Source organism: Cibotium barometz, chromosome 2 (genome assembly GCF_041138505.1).
Source record: "Cibotium barometz isolate CiBa-2024 chromosome 2, ASM4113850v1, whole genome shotgun sequence".
Taxonomy (NCBI): domain Eukaryota; kingdom Viridiplantae; phylum Streptophyta; class Polypodiopsida; order Cyatheales; family Cibotiaceae; genus Cibotium; species Cibotium barometz.
The window spans coordinates 38,753,004-38,778,220 of NC_141047.1; the positions used below are offsets into that span (position 1 = coordinate 38,753,004).

The 25,217-nt window shown below is 46.3% G+C and overlaps 1 protein-coding gene across 3 annotated transcripts in view; it reads left to right on the forward strand.

Annotated features, from left to right (window-relative positions):
• LOC147641040 (regulatory-associated protein of TOR 1-like) overlaps positions 1 to 25,217 on the forward strand; it is a 133,256-nt gene that overhangs the window by 28,988 nt on the left and 79,051 nt on the right. For all 3 annotated transcript variants that reach the window (XR_015268790.1, XM_086817721.1, XM_086817726.1), the window contains 4 exons: positions 4,166 to 4,248; positions 4,338 to 4,496; positions 4,589 to 4,705; positions 4,792 to 4,952. Coding sequence is in view for 2 of the 3 variants with exons in the window: in XM_086817721.1 (XP_086673847.1) it covers positions 4,166 to 4,248; positions 4,338 to 4,496; positions 4,589 to 4,705; positions 4,792 to 4,952 (520 nt within the window). In the remaining variant the exon portion in view is untranslated. The remainder of the gene's footprint in view (positions 1 to 4,165; positions 4,249 to 4,337; positions 4,497 to 4,588; positions 4,706 to 4,791; positions 4,953 to 25,217) is intronic.

Sequence of the window (25,217 nt, forward strand, 5' to 3'; positions counted from 1 at the left end):
AATGGGTTACAAATTCGATGCCGGACGGGCTTGACATGATGATGCTGGACTTGGAGAACATGATTGACCACCCTGGGTTGTACATTCCTCGGATAAGGGGTCACTATGAAAGTGCAGAGTGTCCGTTCTAGGGTTCTGCACTTGTCTGTCAGTTATGTCCACATGGCACCCATGTGCTTGACGCATGTGACAAAATGGAAGACCTGGTGGACAAATAGTCATGAACTATGGAATGATACGTCTGTGAGTTTTATATCGAATCATCTAATCTGTGCCAACTCTTGTTCCGATAAGCTCACAAGCAGATGTGCATGTGTGTACACATTGAGCTAGGAAGGGAAGGGTGCATAGAGAATCTTTAATGTTTGCCACAGGGGCCCATGTTCCAGGCATGATTCAAGCAACTTAAGAAAGTCATTGGCCAATGGGTGAGTAGCATAGTGGTAGCTTGTGACCAGGAAGGGGAGGGTCTCGAGTTCAATTCCCCACAGGCTCCCCGGCACCAGCTGGGCCTTTTACGCCATAATTGTATCACTGGCTGGTCGATCTCTGTTACTGGAGAGAATTCCTCTTGTGTTGGCTTCAATACCTGAGAGATGAGGAGCTTGGGAGGTCTAGGGGTCCCATTTATAAGGGCTTGGGGACCCCTCTGTGCAAGTTGGCCAGCCCTTTGCTCCACGATTGAGGAAAATGGGGAAAAAAGGAGGGAATATTCATTGGTTGCAGGTACTGTAGGAGTTGGGCTAGAAAATCAGCCTACGTTGCTGGATGATTTGAATAGAATAGTTTTCGGCCTGAAAACATTATTCTTTACCCGAGTCTGGACTCTTTTGAAACCCAATGAGCAACATATGCTTGGGTGTTGATGAGAACATTTGCATTGATTGGATTACTTAAAACTCTCTCTCTCTCTCTCTCTCTCTCTCTCTCTCTCTCTCTGCTCTATTTTGTATAGACTAGTTTGCTTGGTTTGCTAAGTTTCCTGTTTTAGTACTTATCCTATAAGTTGAACTTCAAATTTCTTTACATCCTTGTATTCTTTGCAAAAGTTTCTTGAATATTTTCCTTGGATGTTGTTAATTAGGTGCATTATTCTCTAAATTTTGTAATGTTGGATGTATTTCAATCTTATGAAGGTATTTGCTAGGGTCACATATTTGAGAACTTTCAGCTTCGAATCTAGTAAACAGAGGTTCTACAAGATTGTGCACGATTAATGTATGTTTTGGCCAGATTTTTATCATTTTTATTGTCGTAGACTAGTTTGTCCTGTCTTGACCAGAGTTGTCCAGCATTTGACAATACTGCTCAAAGTTCACCAATGTTAGATTCGTGTTGACCAAATGTTGACTGGCCCTCGACGCAGTTTGGTTGACCGTGGGAGAGGGTTCTATCAATGTTCGGCTATCAAGGAACAATTGCCTTTGTAGTCCATGAACCATTAGAGGACTAGGAACTGTGGGCATCCAAGGGTGATTAGTGGTGAGGACTCAGTTGTACAGGTTTGCAGGCTTCATTGCAAGTCACGGTATGCTAGCACAAGCTTACTGGTCTCGGCAAGAGAAACCTCAACATTCACTGACCAATTGCCCTGCGGTTTGATGTTGCTGCTCGCTGTATTCTTCTTGACTGGACCAAGCATAGGATTTGATTCAGTAGGTGCAGTGCTGATGCAGAAGGATGTAAAGCAAGGGTACATGAGACCTATCTAACTTTTCATGATTGTCACAAAGCATTATGAGAAGGCTATCGTAATACAAGTATCATATAAGAAGAGGGGACGGAGAGAGGGGTCATGACCAGCCTGGTTCTTCTGGTATATACGTCTCATGCTTTAATGAACTGTTTTGTGGTTTTGAATTTTGCTTGTTGAGTGTTTACAATTGTTTCAGTGAATAATCTAGTTGGGCATGGGCGTTTATTGTCCATGAAACTCTTGTGGAGTTAGTATCACACAATGGTTTTCGTTAAGTTTCAGAAATATTGTAACATGCGGAAGCTTATAGACAAGATTATTCAGCACCTTGGTTCCAAACGATTGCACAATGTTGTAGAAGTAAGAGAGCAAGAGAAAGAAAGAAAGAAAGTTATATTAAACGTCTTCAAAAGACTGAGTGGGTCTATGAGACAGGATTATTCAGCACCTTGGTTCCAAATGATTGCACAATGTTGCAGAAGTAAGGGAGCAAGAGAAAGTAAGAAAAAAAGTTATATTAAATGTCTTCAAAAGACCGAGTGGGTATATGAGACCATAAGTGATACAATAGTGTCCGTGTAATCACCCGAGAGAGAGAGAGAGAGAGAGAGAGAGAGAGAGAATCACCCAATTGGGTCCCGAATACCCTCTGCAGGGCCCACCAAGGATGGTGTATTTGCTTTATTGAATGATGAGAAAAAGACTCAGTTCAGTAGATCTTCTCTTGGCTGTAGACTTTCAGCCTGTAGATGATCTACCTCTTGACCTTTGCTTTAGGATTCCCTTGGCTGTCCTGGCCCTTGAGTACCTTCAGCAGTTTGTGAATTGTAAGATGCCAAAAGACTTTCTTGACTGTGCTTGACATAGCACATCAAATGCTGGTGTAGCATTTTAGGAGGCTGTCAGCCTGCTGAAAAAGTACTCCATGACCTGTTTATTATTGCCTATGATAGGCGCCTTCTTGCCCATTGACTGACTGCCTTTTGTATGCTGTCCAGACTGCCTGCCTAGGCTGGCCACCTACCAGGCTGGTTGCCCAGTCCAGTTGGGCCGGCCGACTGGCTGGCCAAGCCACAAGGGCTGGCCGCCTTGTTGCCCGGGCCCTTCTAGGCCGGGCCGACAGCATGCCCACCCATGTTGGCTGTTGGGCTTTGGCCATGGGCCTCCTTGGCCCTAGGGTGAACCAAAAGGTTACCCCCTTTTTAGGCAAGGGTATCAGACCCTTGATGATGGGTTGGAAACCTATCAGCTTTCCTCCCTGGACTACTGATTTTTACTGACTTTGACTCTGATTGCCTGATTACCTTGCCACTTCTCAGATTCCACTCCAAGTCTGGTTGAAGAACCGTGCATGTGTTCCACTTTGTCCCCATGCTTGCAATCCCTTTCTCTTAACACAGCTATGGTCTCCTGCCGCCAAGAATGATCATGCATGTTGCTTTGCCTCAAGAGCTGACCAGAGAGTTAACTGGTGTCCTCCTTTGAGCACACACTGAGAGAATGCTTTCCTTTGGCTTTGCCTGCAGCAGAACACCTCATAATGCTACCTTTGTTGTATTTTGCTATGGATTCTGTGCATCTTCCTGGGATAGCTTAGAGGGCTGAGCCTGAATGCTTTGATACCAATGTTGCATGCGCGGAAGCCTTGCTTACTTGATCCTCAGCCCTAAGCATGGTAATAAACAATGATGCAAACTTTAATGATGATTAGATAGAGAGAGAAGAGAGAGAAATGAGCTGTGTGTTCATGTATTATATGGTACAAAAGATGATGATGTCTCTACGACTTCTGAGGCCTTTGGCTTAACCAAAAGTTAGACCTTATTCTGACTGCCTATGACCTGATCCCGAAGGGCGTTAAGATGATATGTACAAATGAGAGCTTAGCTATTCATAGGGAGAGGATGAAAATTCGTAATCCAGTCGGTTTTTCCTTTTCAGCCCACAAAACTTCATCCAAAAAGTTGTCTTTTGTGTACAAATTGTGCCCAAATGGTGTCTCATATATGGGTGTATGTCTTGGGCAGTTCGGGAGCCTATTGGGCTGCAAAATTCTCTAAATCTGCCCCTAAATCTCCCTTAAAACGTTGCCGAGTCCGGAACCAATGATGAAGTTATCCATGTCAATGACTGTGTACGTGACAGCTTAATTCCAAGTGTGCACGGTGCTTTATGTTCTTTGTTCTTGCTGATGTTAGTTTATGTGCGAGAAAACTTAACTTTGGATGCTTGCATGATGCTAAAGAGGACATGCTAGCATTAGTAAACAAAGGAGACTGACGGATCCATAAGTGGAGTGTTAGTGCACATCGTACTGGTGCTTTGAACTGCTAGCTAACTCATGTGCTGGTTGTTTTTAGCATGCCTTGTGTTGTGTTGTTTTAATACTCCACAGATCTGTTTGTTTTTTTTTTGTGGTTAGCAGATTCAAAGTTCTTTTTCGCTCATTGATATTATTTTCTGTAACAGATCCATTCTCTATGTCTGCACAAAAGGCTCTTGATGCTATTGGAAAGAACTTGCAAGCACAGTTTGAGCGATGGCAGCCAAGGGTACAGGCCTGTTCTTATTCTTTTGAAAGTGACAGTCACTTCTTCCTTTAATTTTGTTCTCTGAGAGTGCCATTTTGTGAATATGGCAGGCACGTTACAAATTGCAGCTTGACCCAACTGTTGAGGAGATAAAGAAGCTCTGTGCACATTGCCGCAAGAGTGCAAAATCTGAGCGTGTATTATTTCACTACAATGGGCATGGGGTTCCCAAGCCAACAATGAATGGAGAGATCTGGTTGTTCAACAAGGTTGATAAATTGAATAAAGGGTTCTTGATCACTAAATTCTTTCTTTTTATGGGATGTTGTCCCCTGAGACAAACGGTTTTGTGATATGGCAGAGTTATACACAATACATACCATTGTCTGTGTATGAGTTGGAGTCTTGGCTGGGGACACCATCTATATATGTGTTTGATTGTTCTGCTGCAGGGATGATCCTCAATGCATTTTGTGAGGTGGGTGCTACAAGCTGGATATGTGTGAAGGAAACAAACTGTAAAACACCATTGACAATTTTGTTAATTCAAAAATCTGTTTGCAGCGCCCAGAATGGGGTCTCAGCGGTTCAGTTGCTTCTGCTATGAAAGATTGTATCCTATTAGCAGCTTGCGGATCGCATGAGATCTTGCCTCAACATGCAGAGTTACCAGCTGATTTTTTTACTTCTTGCCTCACGACACCAATAAAGATTGCTTTGCGATGGTAAATAAAGTTTTTTTGTGTGTGTGGATATTTTGTGCTTCTACTTTTGACATCTTGTTGAGGTGAGGGGGGTCGGGGGGGTGTGTATGAGAGAGAGAGAGAGAGAGAGAGAGAGAGAGAGAGAGAGAGGAAATGAAATGAAATCTAATCTGTATTAACGTCTTCGAAAGGCCAAGATGACCTATGAGACCAAAAGTTTCAATAATCTGGTCAGATGAAGTACAAATGTCAGTAGTGTGTAATAGAAAAAAGTAAGAAAAGATCTAAAGATCTAGATCAAGAGTAACATGGGAAAATGGGAAACCTGGGAAGGTACCATCTCTTGTCATTGTAGTCCATCACTCTGGCAAGAGGCCCGAACCCCTCTCTGAAAAGGCAATGGAACCTCCCTCTAATCTCATAGTACATGGGGCATCGGCAGATGTAGTGCTTCTCCTTCTCTGGTTCTAGCTGACATAGCTGATATATACGCTGCTCTGCCAGTACTCTCTGTGGTCCATATCTACTTGTCTCAATCCTCAGCTGACGAGAGAGAGAGAGAGAGAGAGAGAGAGAGAGAGAGAGAGAGAGTTATATTTACGTTGTACAAAAGGCTTGATGGGCCTATAGGCTATGAGACAAAAGTTGATTACAAGTATCCATGGAATATCATCGTCATGGAAAACTGAAACAAAATTGAAACTGAAACTGGAAATCTAGTAACTGAAGCTAAGTGCCACGTAAATGCACATAACAAACGGGGTAGCATGCTATAAAGTTTACAAGAATGATCATAATGCACTCTATGGAGGGGAGGGGTCCATGGAGGAGAATCGGACAGGAGAGGGTGGTCGCAAGATCTGAAATAGTGAAGAGAGGCTGAGAAGACGAGGCCTCCATTGGGCTAGGGGAGGGAGTCGTGTGGGGTCCATCTCTCTCTCTCTCTCTCTCTCTATATATATATATATATAGGTAACTGTTCGGAAGGGTGCCTCTCTAACATTGGGGGATGCAGAAAACTCCGCTCGAATGATATGATGTGGAATAGATGGTTTGCTGCGAATCATTCGTGATAGCATGAGGATCAGAGGTCGCTCAATTTGTTGCCAGTCTGCCAAGGATAATCCCGGTGCCCAAAAGGGGCCTGCATACATCATTGCTGGTGTGACCAAGGTGTCAAAGAGCCACCCCTTCGTCCGGGTTCGTGGAAGTGAGACTGATGGCACTGGCGCTCCAGGAGGGCTAGTGTTGCATATCCTTTGGTCAGTCTAGTTTGGGAGGCTTGCCGCATGGAGAAACGTCCCCCTGTACTGGTGAAGGTAACTCCAGCGTAGACAGAAGAACTAGTCACCTCCACCAAAGTGTCTCTGTATGTGATCACTGTATCCTTCATCACTTTGCGGGAAGTGTGAAAGACCATCACCTTGGTTTTCCCAAGGTTAATAGAGAGCCCTCATTGTGTAAAAAAATCTTGTAGTGCATCCATGTGACGCTGTAGTCCGGCTTGAGAATCTGAGATAAGCACCATGTCATCAACATAGAGGAGTATAGCAATGAGAGTGTCACGATTGTGACGTATTTATGTATCAGATTCTCTCTTCATTACTGATTCCTGTTGCAGATGCAAAGAGTAACCAGCCAAAGGGAGCCCCTACCCTCGACTGGTTGCGACTCTTCGCCAAAGGATGTACCTCTTCATCGAATAGCCACATCCCTTCGACGAATGGTTGTATCCATTGATGAATGGTTGTGCCTCTACATCGAATAGACACATCCCTTAGCCTAAAGTTGTATCCTTTCGTCTAAGGTCATGTCCTTATGTCAAAGGACATGCCTCTTCAAATGTGTCTCTTCATCTCCTATATAAGAGACCTATTGTACTCAGTTTAATACAACAAGTCAATTCAATCTTATCTCAAGTGTTCTCCTGAAGGTTCTTGTTCTAAGTTAATTACTTAAGTAGTAATTAGTACACAATATGAAGGATTAACAACATAATCCTCACAGTGGTATCAGAGCAAATTTTTTCCTACGCGTGGGTTGTGAAGCCCTCACCCTCTCCGCGGCACTCCCTCATCCACCTCTCCTCTCGGTGTTGTATGGAAGAAGCAGAGCGATGGTGGATTTGGCGTAAATCCTTGCTCAAAGTGATGTAAACAAGAACAAAAGGTCTCACACCCATACACACGCATTGTGTGTATAGCAGAGAGGGACCCCTTGCTGTATTTCCGGACTACCCTCCCTCCTTGCTGACCGGTGGTGTTCGGCGTTCGCAACATGGCGGGAACTGCCCCTTTCGCTGCTGAATATGTATCCCCCCCTCTCTTCGCCTTGTTCGCTGCCAGCGTGCGCCCTTGCTTGTTGGGAGCAGTTGCCGGTCGTGAGCCTCGTTGATACATCCAGCGATTGCCGCCTCTTCACATTGCTGGTGGCACACCGTTCGAAGCGACACACCCTTCAGTCGGCAATCCAGCCCTTCGAAGCGGCGCACCTCCTAGTCGGCGACGGCCTTCGAAGCGTCACCTTAATACGTGCATTGCCACGTGGGTTATATAAAAAAAAAAAACAAAGCAACACGAAAACTCACCGGGCGTGCGTTGGGAATTCACCGGTGTGAACTGCCACCCTGGGCGATTCGGAAACCACCACCCGCCCCCCCCCCCCCCCCCCCCCGGCCGGGCTGTCAGGATGCCGCCTTGTTCTTGTTCGCCTCCCTCTTCCCAGCGATTAGGCGCTTTCCTCCTGGCTGTTCGTGGGTTTTCCTGGCTTTGCCCACACCGCATACTCTGTGTGCTCTCGCCCTCTACGTGCATGCTTCATGGACAACTTTCTGGAGGAACCCGACATGCACATCTCTTACCTGAGTTACATCGACGAGCTCCCCGAGGCTCTTCTTCCCGAACATAGCCCTCCTCGTGCCCTCACTCCGGAATCAGTGCCACTTTCTGCCGATGCGGGGTGGATTCCAAGTCTTCCGGCCTCTCCTATCCCAGCATCCCCGGCCTCTCAGGTGTACCGCATACATGTCAGCAGCCCGCATGTGACCGAACCCGACACTTGGGCGATTTGGACTATTTTCCTCGCCTGCGAGCCACTGCATCTTACTCATTTTGAGTATTTTCTGTCACGGTACCCGCAGTTGGCACACTTTCTTCCAGAGTGCATGTGGATGGCCTCCGCAATATCTCCTCCACGCGCCCTCCTGTGACATTTTACTGCGAGATCTTCGTCCCCGACTATACTCCATTATCTCCGGTGCCCAGTTCTTTGGCGGAAGCCGACGCAGTAACTTCCGAGGATGATCCCGAGGAAGTGGAAGACCCGACTTCGAGTACGAGGCTTCTGTTACTGCCTCTCCAGCAGCTGTTCCTTCCATCCTACACTTCGGGTGGACCTTTCCTGCTTCACCACAGTACTCTCTTTGAGTTTTCCAGATGTCGACTTCGCACGACAACATGCCACCCGCCGATCCTCAGATGGAGGCCTTGCAGATGACTACTCTTCAACAAGAGATGGAGGACTTGCAAAAGGCCTTTTTCGACGGTATGGCATCAATGAGATCACAAATGGAAGACATGCAACAACGGCACCAACATCATCGCGAGGGATCCAGGAAGTCATAGCGAGCGCGTCGTTCGCGTTCTCCAACATCATCATCGTCATCCTCGGTGGGCCAGCAGGACGATCCCTTAATTCCTCCCGATCCGACTGCCGAGGTAGACAATGTTGAACTTAAACTTATATATAAATTAATGACCACAGCACAAACACGAAAGATGGACATCAAGTTACCTGAGCCCTACAATGGCCGCCGCGTTGAGCCTGCAAATGCGAACTTTCATGCCAGGTCTTCTCTCCGCCGCCTGAGTCAAACTGGCTCCGTGGCCACGTACATCTCAGAGTTTCAAAAACTGGCTCTGGAGATAGAGACACTCAGTCCCTCTGACCAGCTTCACAGCTTCATTGACGGGCTTGAACCCATGATCCAAGACGAAGTCCATAAGTACAATCCTGCCACCCTGGATGAAGCAATCTCGTATGTCGAGCGCATTAGTGATTATCGGCGTCCTCCCAGGAACTTTTCCTCCGGCGCCCATTCCTACCAGCGGAATCGATCCAATGGGACTAGCCAACCCCAGCGTCCTAATTCTGGACAACCCAACTCTTGGCGACCATATTCTAGACAACAGTCCTTCTGGCCGCGCTTTTCCGGGCAAGCTTCCGCGTCAAATGTAGGATCCTCTTAGACCGAATCCTCTGGCAGTAGAAACCGAGATCGGTCTCGACAGGACTGTTCGCAGCAATGATCGGCGCAACTTCAAGCGAGAAACCTCTTCAGGACAACAAACCTCTTCATCAACTGCCACTTCATCCCAACCTAGTCGCCTAGGTCTCTGCACAATTTGTTCTGGCGATCACCGGTGGTATGAATGTCCTCAGCGTCCTAAACCCTCCAACACTCCGCGCAATTCTCAGTTGGACAGTTGCCACCATGCTGATCATGACCCGCCTCCCGTGAAAGACAAGAACAAACAGATAGCTTGTTCTGTTCGTGTTTCTGAGTTCATCAGTACCCTGATGCTTAATGGCCAAAGTACCAACCCTGTTCCGGTGAATCTTTCCAAACAGGTCCTTAGTCTTCTGGGCTTCATTGGCGACCATCCCATCAATGTGCTGGTGGATAGTGGCTGTTCCACTAATTTTGTGGGCACTTCTTTGGTTCACAAGCTTCGCCTACAGACCCGACATTTTGTGGATGCTTTTCAAGTGGAGCTTGCTGATGGTTCCTTCCTTAATTGTAACCAAAAGGTGCAACAACTCCAGCTCCAGATTCAAGATTACCAAGATCACCTTAATTTTTCAGTGATGCCGTTGTCACATTATGACATGATATTGGGACAATCTTGGTTGTATCGATATGATCCAGTGATCAGCTTTCGTTCTCATTCAATCCAGTTATATCATGATGGTCGAGAGCTGGAACTTCATGGCCTTTTTAGTGCCAAACCCATCACTGTTGTTTCTGTCCTGCAAGTCAAACGCCTCATCCGCAAACGGGACTGTACAACATCCCTGGTCATGTTACGAGAGATTGAAGCAGAAACCAGTGAGCAATCTCAAGCCTCGTCATCAACAACTGCTTACTTGGAGCAACCCTTCTTCAGGCCTTTTCAGGATTTGTTTCCGAATGATCTTCCGACGACATTGCCTCCTCGTTGTCTTGTGGATCACCAGATTGATCTTATCCCAGGTCAACCTCCTCCAACAACCCGAGCTCCATACCGTGTTTCTTACTCTGAATCTCAAGAGATACAAAAGCAATTACAGGAGTTGCTGGACAAAGGTCACATCCGTCCCAGCAAAAGTCCCTTCGGAGCTCCGGTTTTGCTTGTCAAAAAGAAGGATGGATCAATGCAGCTTTGCATTGATTACCGTGCTCTCAACAAGCTGACAATCGAGAACAAATTCCCTTTGCCTCGCATCGATGAGTTGTTCGACCAACTGCTTGGTGCTAAGGTGTTTTCCAAGATTGATTTGAAGTACGGCTATCATCAAATTCGTATCCGTAATGGTGATGAATACAAGACGGTCTTTCGGACAAAATATGGCCATTATGAATTCTTGGTCATACCTTTTGGGTTAACCAATGCCCCGGCCACTTTCATGACCCGGATGAATGAAATTTTTGGGCCGTACTTGGACAAGTTTGTGATCGTTTATCTCGATGATATTCTGGTTTTTAGCCGATCTATGGTCGGCGATCACAAAGAACATTTACAGATTGTCTTTGAAGTACTACGCACCAATGTGCTGTACATCAACAAAAAGAAGAGCGAATTTTTCAAGAACCATGTGGAATATCTTGGTCATATCATTTCTGCTAATGGGATTGCAGGAGATCCTAAGAAGATTCAGGCGATTGTGGATTGGCCTTTGCCTCTCACCATTTCAGATGTTCGATCTTTCTTGGGACTTGCTAACTTTTATCACAACAAGGTGCATAGATTTTCAGAGATTGCTGCCCCTTTGATAGAACTGACAAAGCTGGACAAACTTCAGTGGTCTTCGGAAGCCGAGCAATCCTTCAATGATCTCAAGCATGCCTTGACGACAACCCCGGTCTTTGTCATTGCAGATCCCACTCAGCCCTTTGATGTAATGATAGATGCCTCAGATCGTGCTTCTGGTGGAGTTTTGATGCAGAATGATCGTGTCATTGCTTTTGACAGCAGGAAGTTTTCAGCCATTCAAAGCAGGTATCCTGTGTATGATAAGGAGTTTTTGGCAATCGTGCATGCTTATCGAACTTGGAGACATTATCTTCTTGGAGCAGATTCAGTTGTACGTACAGATCATCAATCTCTGACGTACATTTTCACTCAGCCTGTTATGAACTCTCGACAAGGTAGATGGGTTGAATTCTTGGCTAATTTTCACATGATTATTCAGTATGTTCCTGGTCTTCAGAATGTGGTTGCAGATGCCTTAAGCCCCATGCCTCGAGCCGTTAATTTTGCCATCACAGATGTGCAAATGGAAATACCTGCTTGTTTCAAAAATGAATATTTGACGGATAGAGATTTTGGAGATGCGTTCCGTGCTCTCAAATCTTCTAATCCCAGTCCTGCAGAAATGAACATGTTTGCAGCCTACATTATCATGGATGAGTTGCTGTTCTTTTCTGACCGCATTTGTGTGCCTCACAATACTTCATTGCGGAAGATTCTTATTCAAGAGCATCATGAAGTCCCTTATGCTGCTCATCCTGGTATCAACAAGACATATCGGCTTTTGTCTGCTACATACTTCTGGCCTCAGATGCAGCAAGATGTTATCAAATTTGTCAAAGCGTGTCATTCATGTCAAACAATGAAAGCCTCTCGACAACTTCCTCAAGGGTTACTTCAACCGTTGCCAGTTCCCAATGAGAGATGGGAAAGTATCAGTATGGATTTTATCACCACCTTGCCTCGTTCATCCAAAGGCAATGCTCAGATTCTTGTGGTGGTTGATCGATTTTCCAAAATGGCGCATTTCATTCTTTGCAAGAAAGCTACTTCAACCCCAGATGTGGCGTCATTGTTCGTGCAACATGTCTTCAAATTGCATGGTTTGCCAAAGACCATCATCTCTGACAGAGATCCAAAGTTCACTGGACATTTTTGGACGTCTTTGTTCAAATCTCTTGGCACGAATTTGTTATTCAGTTCAGCCTATCATCCTCAAACAGATGGACAGATTGAAAGAGTCAATCAGATTTTGGAAGAAATGATTCAACATTACATTCAATTCCGTCTGGCATCATGGGAAGATTATTTACCACTCGTAGAATTTGCTTATAATAATTCCCATCATTCAGCAATTGGATTAACTCCATTTCAAGCAGCATATGGGCATACTCCTCTTGTGCCTACAAACTTTGTTTTACAACACAAAGTGGCGTTGGCAGATCAGTTGGTTCAGGAGATGCAAGATGTGCTTGTGCAAGTTCGAGATAAATTGGTCCATGTGCAACAAAAATATCAAAAACAAGTCATCAAGCATCGTCGACATGCAGATTTCCAAGAAGGAGATTTGGTTTTGTTATATGTGGCACCTCACCGCTACAAAACAGTGAAGTCAGTTTTTCCAAAGTTGCGACCTCGCTTCTATGGGCCTTTCAAGATTCTTAAGAAAAATTCAGTTGTGAGCTACAAGTTGGAACTTCCACCTTCTTGGGGAAAGATTCATCCGACTTTTCACATTTCTTGGCTCAAACAGTATGTTCAAGGAGATTCGCCTGTTCTAGACTTGTCTTCATATGTACCAAAAATTGAAGATGACCATATTATCCTTGTTCCAGTAGTAATACTTGACGTACGACAAAAGGAAACAAGAAGAAAGTTGACTATAGAATTTCTTGTGAAGTGGATGGATTTGGATGAGTCTGATTCCACTTGGCAAACAGATGAAGAAATGCAGCAGTATCCTAACCTTCTTCAGGAGTTCTTTGACAAACGGATGTCTATCATTTGACACATGGGTTTTATTTTAAATGGGAGGGAATGTCACGATTGTGACGTATTTATGTATCAGATTCTCTCTTCATTACTGATTCCTGTTGTTGCAGATGCAAAGAATAACCAGCCAAAGGGAACCCTTGCCCTCGAGTGGTTGCGACTCTTCGCCAAAGGATGTACCTCTTCATCGAATAGGCACATCCCTTCGACGAATGGTTGTATCCATTGATGAATGGTTGTGCCTCTACATCGAATAGACACATCCCTTAGCCTAAAGTTGTATCCTTTCGTCTAAGGTCATGTCCTTTCGTCAAAGGACATGCCTCTTCAAATGTGTCTCTTCATCTCCTATATAAAAGACCTATTGTACTCAGTTTAATACAACAAGTCAATACAATCTTATCTCAAGTGTTCTCCTGAAGGTTCTTGTTCTAAGTTAATTACTTAAAGTAATTAGTACACAATATGAAGGATTAACAACATAATCCTCACAGAGAGGGCATGCAAAAGATGCACCTCTCCCTCTTGCCTGGTCAGTAAAGGTTGAGCTCTCATCAATATAGATACCAAAGAGTGTTGGGGGACAGGGGGCATCCTTGTTTCACCCGAATGATGCTAGTGATCTCCTCTGAAAAGCCCCCTGGGCATCTAACTCTCCCCACCACCAGCTCATATAATGAAATGATCCCCCAGATCATATCCGGTGGAACCCCCATTAACTGCAACCTGTGGAGCAAGTGGTCAGGTGGCATTGTGTTAAAGGCTTTGAGGAAATCCACAAAACAGCAATAAAGGCTTCTGCCTTCTGTCTTAGTGTACTGAATGAGGCTCTTGAGAGAAGATACGATCTAATGTAGAGAAGCTCCATCGGAAGCCAGCCTGGCCTGGTGCCCGGAAGCCCTCCCTCTCTGCCACGGCACTGAGCTCTGCCTCAAAAATTGATCCATAAAGCCTTGCCATGATATGGCTGATAATAATGGCCCTGTAGTTGCTGGGATTCATGGTATCCCCAGCCTTGGGGATGGGGCCAATAGTATGAAGAGACTAGGTGTGTGGAAAGCCCTCCGAGAGTGCTTTGTTAAACATGTGAGCTCTAAGTGGGGTGAGGGTTTTGGAGGCATAGGAGAGGTGTTCCCCTCTGATCCCTATGTTATCCTGGGAGAGGCCATGCTGAGTCTCCTCATAGTTTTCTCCACCATGTCTTTGGTGAAAAAGCTAGATGTAGTGGGGTGAGGTTGTGGTAGGTGTGGAAGGGGGGGCTGACTAGGAATGTGATATAATGCGTGGGTATATGTGGGCCCAATATGTGGGTCAATGATGGGTGTGGGTGGTTGGCGTTCGCATATCTAGCACCACGCCTCCTCAGAGTTACCGTTGAAGAACAATTGTATAGCTCCCAATATTGCTCTACGTCATATGCATGTTTTTTAGGACGAGTAAGGGACTGGTTGAGTCTCTGAGCCTATGGGCGGAGGTTTGGCACGTAGCTATTTCTCGTAAAAGTTAGGCACGTGTAGGGCGGCACTCGTCATCATACCAACTATTTTGGGGCATCGTCCGAGTCCAAGGTGTGGTGGTGGAATTAGAGGTATGGGGGAAGCTAACAATATCGGATGAATGGAGAAGTGCCATGAGCTGAGAAGTGAGAGTATCAAGAGGTCAACTGAATCCATCGATAAGAGGCCGTGGTAGATGTGATTGGAATGGATATGATCGCTATCGTGGGTGAAATGAGTAGCGGTGTAACGTGTAATGGGGGGTAAAGTGTGGGTGTGGATGGAGAGGTAGTGAGAGAGAAAGTGAGGCAGGCATGATCCGCTCCAAGTGGGCGTGTGCGGATGGTAAAGGCTGATATGTGTTGTGCCATCTCCATGGATTCCAGAATGTAGTCAATTGTGCTAGACTATCTTGAGACATCTGGTGGAAATGGCAATCCTTAGGGCATGAGACATAAAGATATCCATGTAGTGTGGTCTCTGTATGAACCCATCCTCAGTGAGCCTAAGGAAGTGCATCTTGATGGCCAAGGGCCGTGCCGGGGTAATGCAAGTGTCCCTAATGTGTGCCTGAAGCAAATCATATCGGAGCACCTGGTTACGGTTGAGAGAGAGAGAGAGAGAGAGAGAGAGAGAGAGAGAGAGAGAGAGAGAAAAAGAAAGATTTTATTAACGTCTTCCAAAGACTGAACTCGGCCTATGAGACAAATCAGTGTACCTATGTGGGGTATCCTTTGTCATCCCAACAAAATGAAAAAGTACTGAACTAAAAAGCTGAATCTGGGTGTGCAATAAGTACAATGAGTGGGGGAGGGGATGGAGCTCTACTACTAGGAGAATGCAAAGCTATATGCATGGAGTATACAATCATGATATGCAACCTAGCTAGCTCCATCTTGTACCATACTGGGGGTATAAAATGGTATACATCAATGAAGGGGGGGTGTCCACGGCTCCCTGAAGAACATGCCTGGGTTTGCTCTGAAGCGAGCCAGTCGCTCTGCACCCTCTTTGTGAAACTGAGCTCTGATCTCTGTCATCTCTCTCTCTGGTATAGGCGTGGTGTCCGAAAGCCAGGTGTCCTCTGTCTCCTGCGGGCTCTGAGTGTCTCTGCTCTTTGGAGAGTAATTCCCTGCTGTGTAGGGGCTGGGAGTGGGGTGGATCTGTGAAAAAATGTAGTAATCTGTGTCTGTCGTCCCCCCTCTGGAGTTGTCTGAGCTTGTAATGATGTCTCTCTGTGACGCTGCATGTCTAGAATTAATCTCCCCAGTATGCGCTGGTCTGCTGCCTCAAAGATCTGGCGTAGGGAATGTGGCTCTTTGAATAAAATGGGATATCTCTCTTTGATGGTTGTATATGCTCTGCATCTGCATACATAATGCTCCTCACTCTCCATCTCCTCTCTGCACAATTTGCATACCCTCTCCTCTCGGGGGATCCGTGCTGCTTTGCCTGTCTCGATCTCCAATCGATGTGATGAGACTCTAAGCTGACCAATAGTTACTCGGGAGGCGTGTGGTAAAAAGCCCTCCATGTATCTAGGTCTCTCTATAAATCCATCATCAGTGATACTCATGAAGTGATCTCTGTAGTATAGCATCTTCGGTGGAAGAGGCTGTGTATATGCCTGCTAGACAGATTCAAAGAGATGCCACAGGACAGATTGTCATACACAGCTTTTGAGGCATCTAGACAGCTGGCTGAGGCAGGAGACAGAGGATCATGGTATGCAGAGGTCACACATTGGTTCTCACAGCATGGCCTAGACATGGATCATCTACCACCATTCCAGTATGACAGGGATGCACCACATATCCGTCTCTCTCATAGAGAGAGGAACAGAGTATTGAGACAGGACCTATGGCAGCTCTATACACGAGAGACATGGATATCGCCTAGTTTGGAATATGGTCTCTACCATCATAGGAGGCATAGCAAACTCTGCTTGGATAATGTCATGAGGTACTGACGGTTTGGTGCATATCATGCGTGCCATCATGAGGGCCTGTGGTCTCTCTATGTGTATCCACCAATGGGTAGCAAGGCCTGGTGCCCATACCGCTGCTCCATACATCAGTGCCGGTGTGACTAATGTGTCAAATAGCCACCCCTTCGTCCGGGGCTCCTGAAAATGCGCCTGGTGGCACTGTCTCTCTAGCATAGCCAATGCTGCATATCCCCGTGTCAATCTAGCTCTGGCTGCGGAACCCATGGTGAAGCGCGTGGCTGCTGTAGAGAAGGTAACCCCTAGGTACACGTATGATGTCACAACCTCCTTTTGGCGTCTTGCGAGAGTGAATGTCAGCTGACTCCTGCCTTGTCTCGATGTATGAAAGACCATAACCTTGGTTTTCCCAAGGTTCACAGTAAGACCCTTATGTGTGCAAAAATCATCGAGTGCATGTAGATGTTGTTGTAGACCTCCTGGAGACTCAGACACTAATACAATATCATCAGCATAAAGCATAATATGTATTGAGGTACCTGCTAGATCAACTCCATCTCTGCCTCCCCGTGTAATGAAGTCAGTCACCTCATCAATGTATAACCCAAATAGCGTGGGGGAAAGTGGGCATCCTTGCTTCACACCAATGGTGCTAGCAATAGTCTCGGACATACCTCCTGGGCATGTGACTTGCCCAAAAACCTGCTCATATAATGCATAGATGCCCCATGTCATATCTGCTGGTATGCCAAGAGACTGCAGACGTTGAAAGAGCCTCTCTCGTGGTACTGTGTCAAATGCCTTGCGGAAATCCACAAAGCAGCAATAGAGCTTTCTCTTCCTCACTCTGGCCCTGATCAATCATACATCTCAAAGTGAATACATGGTCAGTGGTAGAGAAAGCTCTCTTGACGCCTGCCTGCCCTGATGAGCGTAAACCTGCTCGCTCAGCATATAAGCTAAGCTCTTGCTCCAACACTGCACCGTAGAGTTTGGCCAACACGTGGCCAACCATAACCGTCTTGTAGTTGCTCGGATTGAACATATCCCCTGTTTTGTGGATCGGCACAATGGTGTGCATCGTCTAGTCCGCAAGCAAACCCTCTACTAGTGTCCTGTTAAACATGTGTGCAAGAAAGGGAGCCAAAGAATCTACTGCATATATGAGATGCTCACCCTGTAGGCCCATATGTTCGGCGGCCCGTCCATGCTGTATGCGGCGGATAGCTTCCTTTACCATCGAGTGGGTAAAGAAGCTAGCTGTGGTAGGTCGAGGCTCCTGTGGCTGAGGTATAGGTGGCTGCTGTGGGGCGTGGTATAGGCCCTCTGCATATGTGTGCCATGTTTGTGGGTCTGCAATGGGTGTCGGTGTGCGGGGCTCTCTGAAGTGCCGCCATGAGATAGGGCTATCTCTACTCATGAAGAAATGGAAGATCTCTAGCTGTTGTATCTCTGCGAAGGCCCGCCTTTTGCGGCGAGTAAGTCTCCTCATCTCTCTCCTCGACTCTTGCTGTGTGATGGCTCCCAAGGCTCTCTATATGCGGAGCCGTGAGTATAGGGTTCTGCACTCGTCATCATACCTTCTGTTCTGGGGCATAGTCCGAAATCTCGCAGGCTCTCCTGAGTGGACACGATGTGGGAAGCTCTGTAATGCAGCTGTGTGTAGGAGTGATGCCAGCTGGGCTGTAATGGTATCCATAGGTGCCAGGGGATCCATGAGTAGGAGCCCATCCTGTACTCTGCCAGTGTATATGTCTGCCATGTTATGTGTGAAGTAGATGGTAGTGTGTGGCGTGGGTATGTGGGGGGCTGGTGATACTGGTGATCCGGCTAGTGAAAATGCCAAGTATGTATGATCTGCCCCAATAGGACGAGGTGGGATGGAGAATGAGGTGACAAGCTGTGATGCCTCCAAAGACCCCATAATGTAGTCTACCACCGTGCCTCCGGTCCGTGTATGACCCCCATGTGGGAAGCATGTCAGCCCTCCTGATCCCGGCCATTGTAGCATCCCGTTATAAATAACGAGACGATGCGTGGCTCCCAACTCTAGTAAGTGGTCCCCATAATGTCCTTTGTCTGGTCGAGTGTCCTCTGATGCCCGACTAGCCCCTATCTCCTCTGGATCCACAGGGTGGAGGATCTCCATGTCATCATAGTCATACACCTCACACTGTCTGCTCTGTGTGTGGGCATTGAAGTCACACGTAAGAAATACTTCCCCTAGTGTAGAATAATGCATAATCTCCTCTGACAGAGAAGTGTATGGCGAGGCTTCTATCTCCTCCTCCTGTGGCATGTCCTCTGTAATGACATAGGAGGATCCTGATGGAGGAAAGTAACATAGGGCTATGTATATAACCCTGTCCTGTGAGAGCTGCAAGCTGATCCACATGTATCTGGCCTCTGGATCCTGTGCTACCACTCTGAGTCTCCCTTGTAGCTCCCGTCTGAATAGAACTGCTACTCCCTCCGACCCTCTCGAGGTACCCTGGCGTGTGGTCCTCCTGTATGCTGATTCCCACTCGAATCCCGCTACTTGAGGTAGCCCTCTCTCTGGGCTCTGATGAATCTCTGTCAGAAGTATGATGTCTCTCCCTACCATAACATGCTCCAGTCGTTCAGGCTGCACCCATAGTGAACCATTACAATTCCATACTGCCATGTGTATCTCTGTCAGTGGCTTTGTCTGTGTCCCATAGGCCCCAAACTGCTAATCCACATCAATGATGATCCGACCATCTCGATAGAAGGCCTTCTTGCCTTCTCTCCTCGTGTGTAAGACTCGTGGCATGCAAGCTCTCCTATGCTCTAGCTGCATCCTCGTGAGATGATCATCCAAGAAAATAAGAGCTCCCTCTAAGCCTCGTAGTATGACCCTCTTCCTCGTGAAGGTGACCCTCTCCGTCTCTCCTGCAAACTGTAGAATGAGGGCTCGCTTGCGTGTTGAATCTTTCCCAGCTCTCCATGCTTTGGTGAAGGGGAGAAGGTCCTCTTCCCTGTAGCCTAGCTTGATGCATAGAAGCTGTCCATCTTTCTCGGGAGTGGAGTTGGGTGTCTCGGCTATACTTGTGACTCGAATGTTGAGGCGACGGGCATGCCTCATCTGTTGGGGTTAAGGCATAATGCCCACCCTTATAGTGTGTACAAGCCCATAAGTTATAGTACATAGTACACTTAGTACTTTTAATGTACTAAGTGCACTGTGTGTACTAGTGCAATATACATGTGTGATAGGGGAGTCACACACTCATTATTATGAGTTGACTTATCCCCACAACTCTCTCTCTCTCTCTATCTCTCTCTCTCTCTCTCTTTCTCTTTGTGTATGTCTCCCACACATGAATAACTCTAACCCTAATTCTCCCATTCAACTGGTATCAGAGCCTTCAACTGGAGCCATGGTCATTCTGCTGGTCATACCCTGATTTCTCTGCTGGTCGCCATCCAGACACACGGCAGCAGTGCTGCGTGTGTAGAACTATTGCTGGCATTAGATGAGTTGAGTCCTGGAGAAGAAGCGCAAGGACACGACAAGAGAGCAGCAGGTAGGAGACTGAAGCGCTGAATACAGGGTAGCACGATTAAGATGTTAGCAGCGCACGGCATGGTAGAAGCGATGACCACAGCCGAATAGAGGCAAGGCGTAATCACTAGCGCTGGGCGTCGACTGGCTGCTGGGCGTGAAGCGAAGGCTACGCAGGCGTGTAATCGTGAAGGCGCACCTCAGTCGACAGCATAGGATGGCTGGTAGCACGAAGGCAAGCTTGTAGCGAACCCATAGTGCGAAGGCCACCTAGCAGCACGGCGAAGCCATAAGGGAAGCAACGCTATTAGGCGAAGGCACACAACTGCCAGGCGAAGGTGGCAACGTAAGAGCCGGCGGACTGTGAAGTGAAAGCCGCAGAGGGAAACGCGTCAAAAAAGGTTTATGCGAGCCAATAAGGAAACCCACGTTTCCTGGCGAGGCGAAGAAGAGAAGCTTCGCACCTGCTTTTACTTCAAAGATACCACCTGTACTAGCCTGTGGGTCCTGCCCTGCACATGGTGGCTGATTTAGCTGCGCTTCACAGCCTGCAAAGACACCAAGGGGCAGCGCTCGCTGCAGTCTTCTACACCACGCTTGAGGATACTCACACGTGAGGAGTTTTCATCAGCACAATCTTTCTGCAGCAGCACCAAATTCAGCAAACCCCCCTTTCCTGCAACAAAAAAAAATCAGAAATTACAAGGTATTTTGCTTCAAATTTTTTTTTTGGGATTTGCAATTGAGCAAGTACAATCATCAATTGAGCAGGTACAGGTGCCGAATTGCTCAATTTTGAGCAAAATTGGCAAAATTGGGTGACATTGGTCACAATCAGGATCAATTTGCAAGAAATTGGATGTCGAAATTTGGGGCTTTTGATGAAATTGTGCAATTAAGCACTCATACATGCTGTATGATGTGAGAAATCGCACATTTGGGCAAAATTTGCAGCAAATTGCAGTGCAAATCAAGGGGCTTTTGTGCCGATTGGATTGATTTGCATGCAGGCAATCGCATTTGATGCTGTGGATAATGTGTTGATGCCTTACAAGCACTCAATGTGCCTGTAAATCAAGGGGCTTTCATGTATTGGATGTATATGTGGCCAGGGGGAAGCATCGTGAACACTCTGGATGCCTTCATGTGCGTCAATGTACCATGTATGATCAGCAATTGATCTTAAATCAAGGGGCTTTTCAAGATTTTATGCTTGTTGAGCTTGGCAAAGCAGCAGGCAAGACTTTTATGCCTTGAACCCTCAAAAATCAGCTTGCAGTCAAGGGGCTTTTGCCCAATTTCTGTTCGGGACTGTTGTATGCAGTGTACGGGACTGTAAAAGTCTGATTTTCACTCATTTGGACAGCCAGGAGAGCATTTATTGCTATTGTACTTGTTGGTACAGATTTGGCACAGCTTTGTGCAAGTTTTGGCATGGTTGTACACTGATTTGAGTGAGGAAAAGGTTCAATTTCAGTTGTTGTACTTGCCGGTACAGGTTTGGTACATCACAGGTGAGCACTTGGTACTGTTGTACAGTACTTTGGAAGGGCAACAGAGAACATTTAAGGTGCTGTCCTAAATCTGCAGCAACCAGATTTTGGTGTTTTCATCACATACAGTGGGAGAAAAGTTGCATTTGTGCTTCCGCAGTGGGAGATAAAGCTTGGGAGAACAACTGTGAGCACTTTGTGTGCTTTTGGTGCAGTGTTTGCACATTTTGCAGGGAGTCAGGCATTGACAGGTTGCATATTGCTATGGCAACCACAGGTGAGAGCTCTTCATTGCTTCACATCAAGAAGCTTGAAGGCTCACATAACTATGATATTTGGCAAACCCAGTGCTACAATGTGTTGCTCCAGAAAAAGCAGCACAAGCCTATCAAAGAAAGGGGTGTAATGCCCGCTTCTCTTACTGCTGAAGAGTGGGAAGATATGGATGAGTTGGCAAGATCTACTATCATGTTGTCTGTGTTAGACTCATTACTTTTCAGCATTCGTGAAGAGAAGACAGCTTGGGGAATGTGGCAGAGATTGCAGGACTTGTATGCCCAACAAAGTGCCTCAAGCAAAGTGTATTGGTTGAAGAAACTCATAGGTCTTCAGATGAAGGAAGGGGCGTCTATGACAACCCATCTAAATGAGTTTAATGGTATTGTCAGCCAGGTCATTAATCAAAAGTTGGCAATGGACGATGAGTTCAAAGCTACTTTTCTGTTATGCACTTTGCCAGAGAGTTGGGACACATTCAGGACAGCCACTAGCAATTCGCATGCTATGCTGTCATATGCAGATGTTGAGGGTGCTCTTCTTCAAGAAGAGATGAATAGGAAAAACAACTCTGTTGGAAAGTCCAATGCAATGAATGCACGTGGGAGATCCCAACAAAGGGGAAAACTCCAAGAACGGGGAAGGAGCAAGTCTCGCTCCAAAAAGGATTTGGAATGCCATTATTATGGCAAGAAGGGACACATTAAAAAGCAATGCTACAAATGGAAAAAAGGGAAAAGGCAAAGACAAAGAGAAAGATGAAGCCAAAGATGTAAAGCCAAAGGGCAAAAGTGGAGTCAAGATTGAAGAAATCAATGTGTCACATGCATGTGGCAGTGAGGATGAGGTCCTATTTACGTCTTCACTTGATGCCCATTCACTTCTTAGAGGTGGTCATGGTATGCACTCATGGATCATTGATTCAGGTGCCTCCTTTCATGTCACAGGTTGCAGAGACTTGTTTGTCAGGTATACTGCTGGCAATGAAGGAGTGGTTTATTTGGGTGATAACCATGCATGCAAGATTCTTGGCAGAGGTGATGTGAGGCTTGTGTTTTCAGATGGCTCACAGCTTATGCTCCATGATGTCAGGCATGTGCCTGAGATCAAGAAGAATCTGCTTTCTACTGGACAGCTTGATGATGCGGATTATGTTACCACATTTGGTCGTGGAAAGTGGAAAATTAGTAAGGGCTCACTGGTTGTTGCCAGAGGCTCTAAGGTGGACACTCTTTACTTCATGCATGCAGGTGTTTGTCACCATGCTAATGTAAATGCAACCGAGCTGCCGGAAATTTCTATGTGGCATAGCCGGTTGGGACACATGAGTGTCAAGGGAATGGAGCAATTGTCTCGTTTGGGTTACTTGCCTTCTCTAAAGTTTTCAAGTTTTCAGTTTTGTGAGCATTGTATATATGGTAGGCAACTACAGTGCCCCCACAAGAAAGCTCTTGGACAGAAAGATGCTCAGTTAGAGCTTGTGCATACAGATGTATGTGAGATGCCTCAGCTTTCTTTGGGAGGGGCAAAATACTTTGTGTCTTTTATAGATGATGCCACACGCAAGGTGTGGGTCTATCCTCTTCGTTTGAAGAGTGATACATTCTCAGTGTTTGAGAAGTTTGTTGCTCTTGTTGAGAACCAAACTGGCAAAACATTGAAGGCTTTGCGTTCCGACAATGGTGGAGAGTATATGTCCAAACAGTTTCAGGACTTTTGTGATGCTAAAGGCATCAAGAGGGAGCTCTCTACTCCTTATGATCCTCCACAAAACGGGACAGCAGAGAGGATGAACAGGACCATTCAGGAGAAGGTCCGTTCTATGTTGTCACATGCTGCATTACCTCATGGTTTTTGGGCTGAAGCTGTTATGATAGCCGTTCACCTTATAAACAGGTCACCTAACACGAGGCTTGGTGGGAAAGTGCCAAAGGAAGTATGGACAGGGAAGCCTCCGTCATACAAGCACTTGAGAGTGTTTGGTTTCGTTGCGTACGTGCACATACGTAGGGAAATAAAATGCGCACCAAACTTGATCCTAAGTCTCACAAATGCATATTCCTAGGATATGGTGACAGAGGTGAAATGGGGTATAGACTTTGGGATCCCGTGAATAGAAAGATTATACGCAGCAATGATGTCATTTTTGATGAAACATGCATGTATAAGGAGCCTGCAAGGCAACAGGAGCCTGGCAGAGTCATCTTTGATGATGATGGACATCATGGACAACAACAAAGGGTTGTAAATCAGCCATTACAGCAGGAAAACCAGCCCTTAAATGGTGCTGGAAATGGTCCAAATGGACAGCCAGAGATGGCAGAAGATATCCCTATGGATATACCGCAGTTAGAGGAGATACCGGGCATGATTTTTCAGCCTTATGGCATGGAACAGGAGCCACCAATGGGTGATATGCAGGCTGGACAGCAACCTGCAAATGATGGTCATTGGGTACGGAGGTCCACAAGACCCTCCAGAGCCCCTGACAGGTTTGTTCCAGGGGTTGAGTACTTGATGCTTACTGACTGTGGGGAGCCCTCATGTTATAAGGAGGCTTTACAGAGGGCAGACAAGGCTCTTTGGGAGCGTGCCATGAAGTCAGAGATGGATTCTCTGCACAAAAATGGAACATGGAAGTTGGTGCATTTGCCTGCAGGCAAGAAGGTTTTGCCATGCAAGTGGGTATACAGGCTCAAAGTTGCACCAGATGCAAAGCCAAGATACAAAGCCAGGTTAGTGGCTAAGGGCTTCAAGCAGGAATATGGTGTGGACTTTGAGGAGATCTTCTCTCCAGTGGTCAAAATGACCACACTTAGAGCTGTGTTGGCTTTGGTTGCGCATGATGATCTGGACTTGATTCAGATGGATGTGAAGACTGCTTTTCTTCACAGTGATCTCCATGAGGAGATATATATGCAACAGCCAGAGGGTTATGCAGTAAGTGGAAAGGAGAAGCTTGTATGCAAGCTGAAAAGGAGTCTTTATGGGCTCAAACAGGCACCAAGGGAATGGTATCATAAATTTGATACATTCATGAAATCCCAGAAATTCAGGAGAAGTGACATAGATCACTGCTTGTACACCAAGAAAGCTTTGGATGGCAGTCTATTGATCCTCATCTTGTATGTTGATGATATGTTGATTGCCGGGAAATCTTGTAAGGAGATGGATACCTTGAAGCAGAGGCTGCATCAAACCTTTGATATGAAGGATTTGGGTGATGCAAATCACATCTTGGGTATGCGGATACTTCGGGACAGAAATCAGCATGTGTTGTATTTGTCTCAGAAGGAATACATTGGCAAAGTCTTGCAGAGGTTCAATATGGACGGGGGAAAGAAGACTAGTACTCCTTTGCCTCCATATGTGAAACTCAGTGCTATGGACAGCCCACAGTCGGATAGAGACAGGGCTGATATGGCCAAGGTTCCGTATGCTTCAGCTTGTGGCAGTCTCATGTATGCCATGGTTGCTACTAGGCCGGACATTGCATTTGCAGTGGGAGTGGTTTCTAGATACATGGCCAACCCTGGCAAGAAGCATTGGG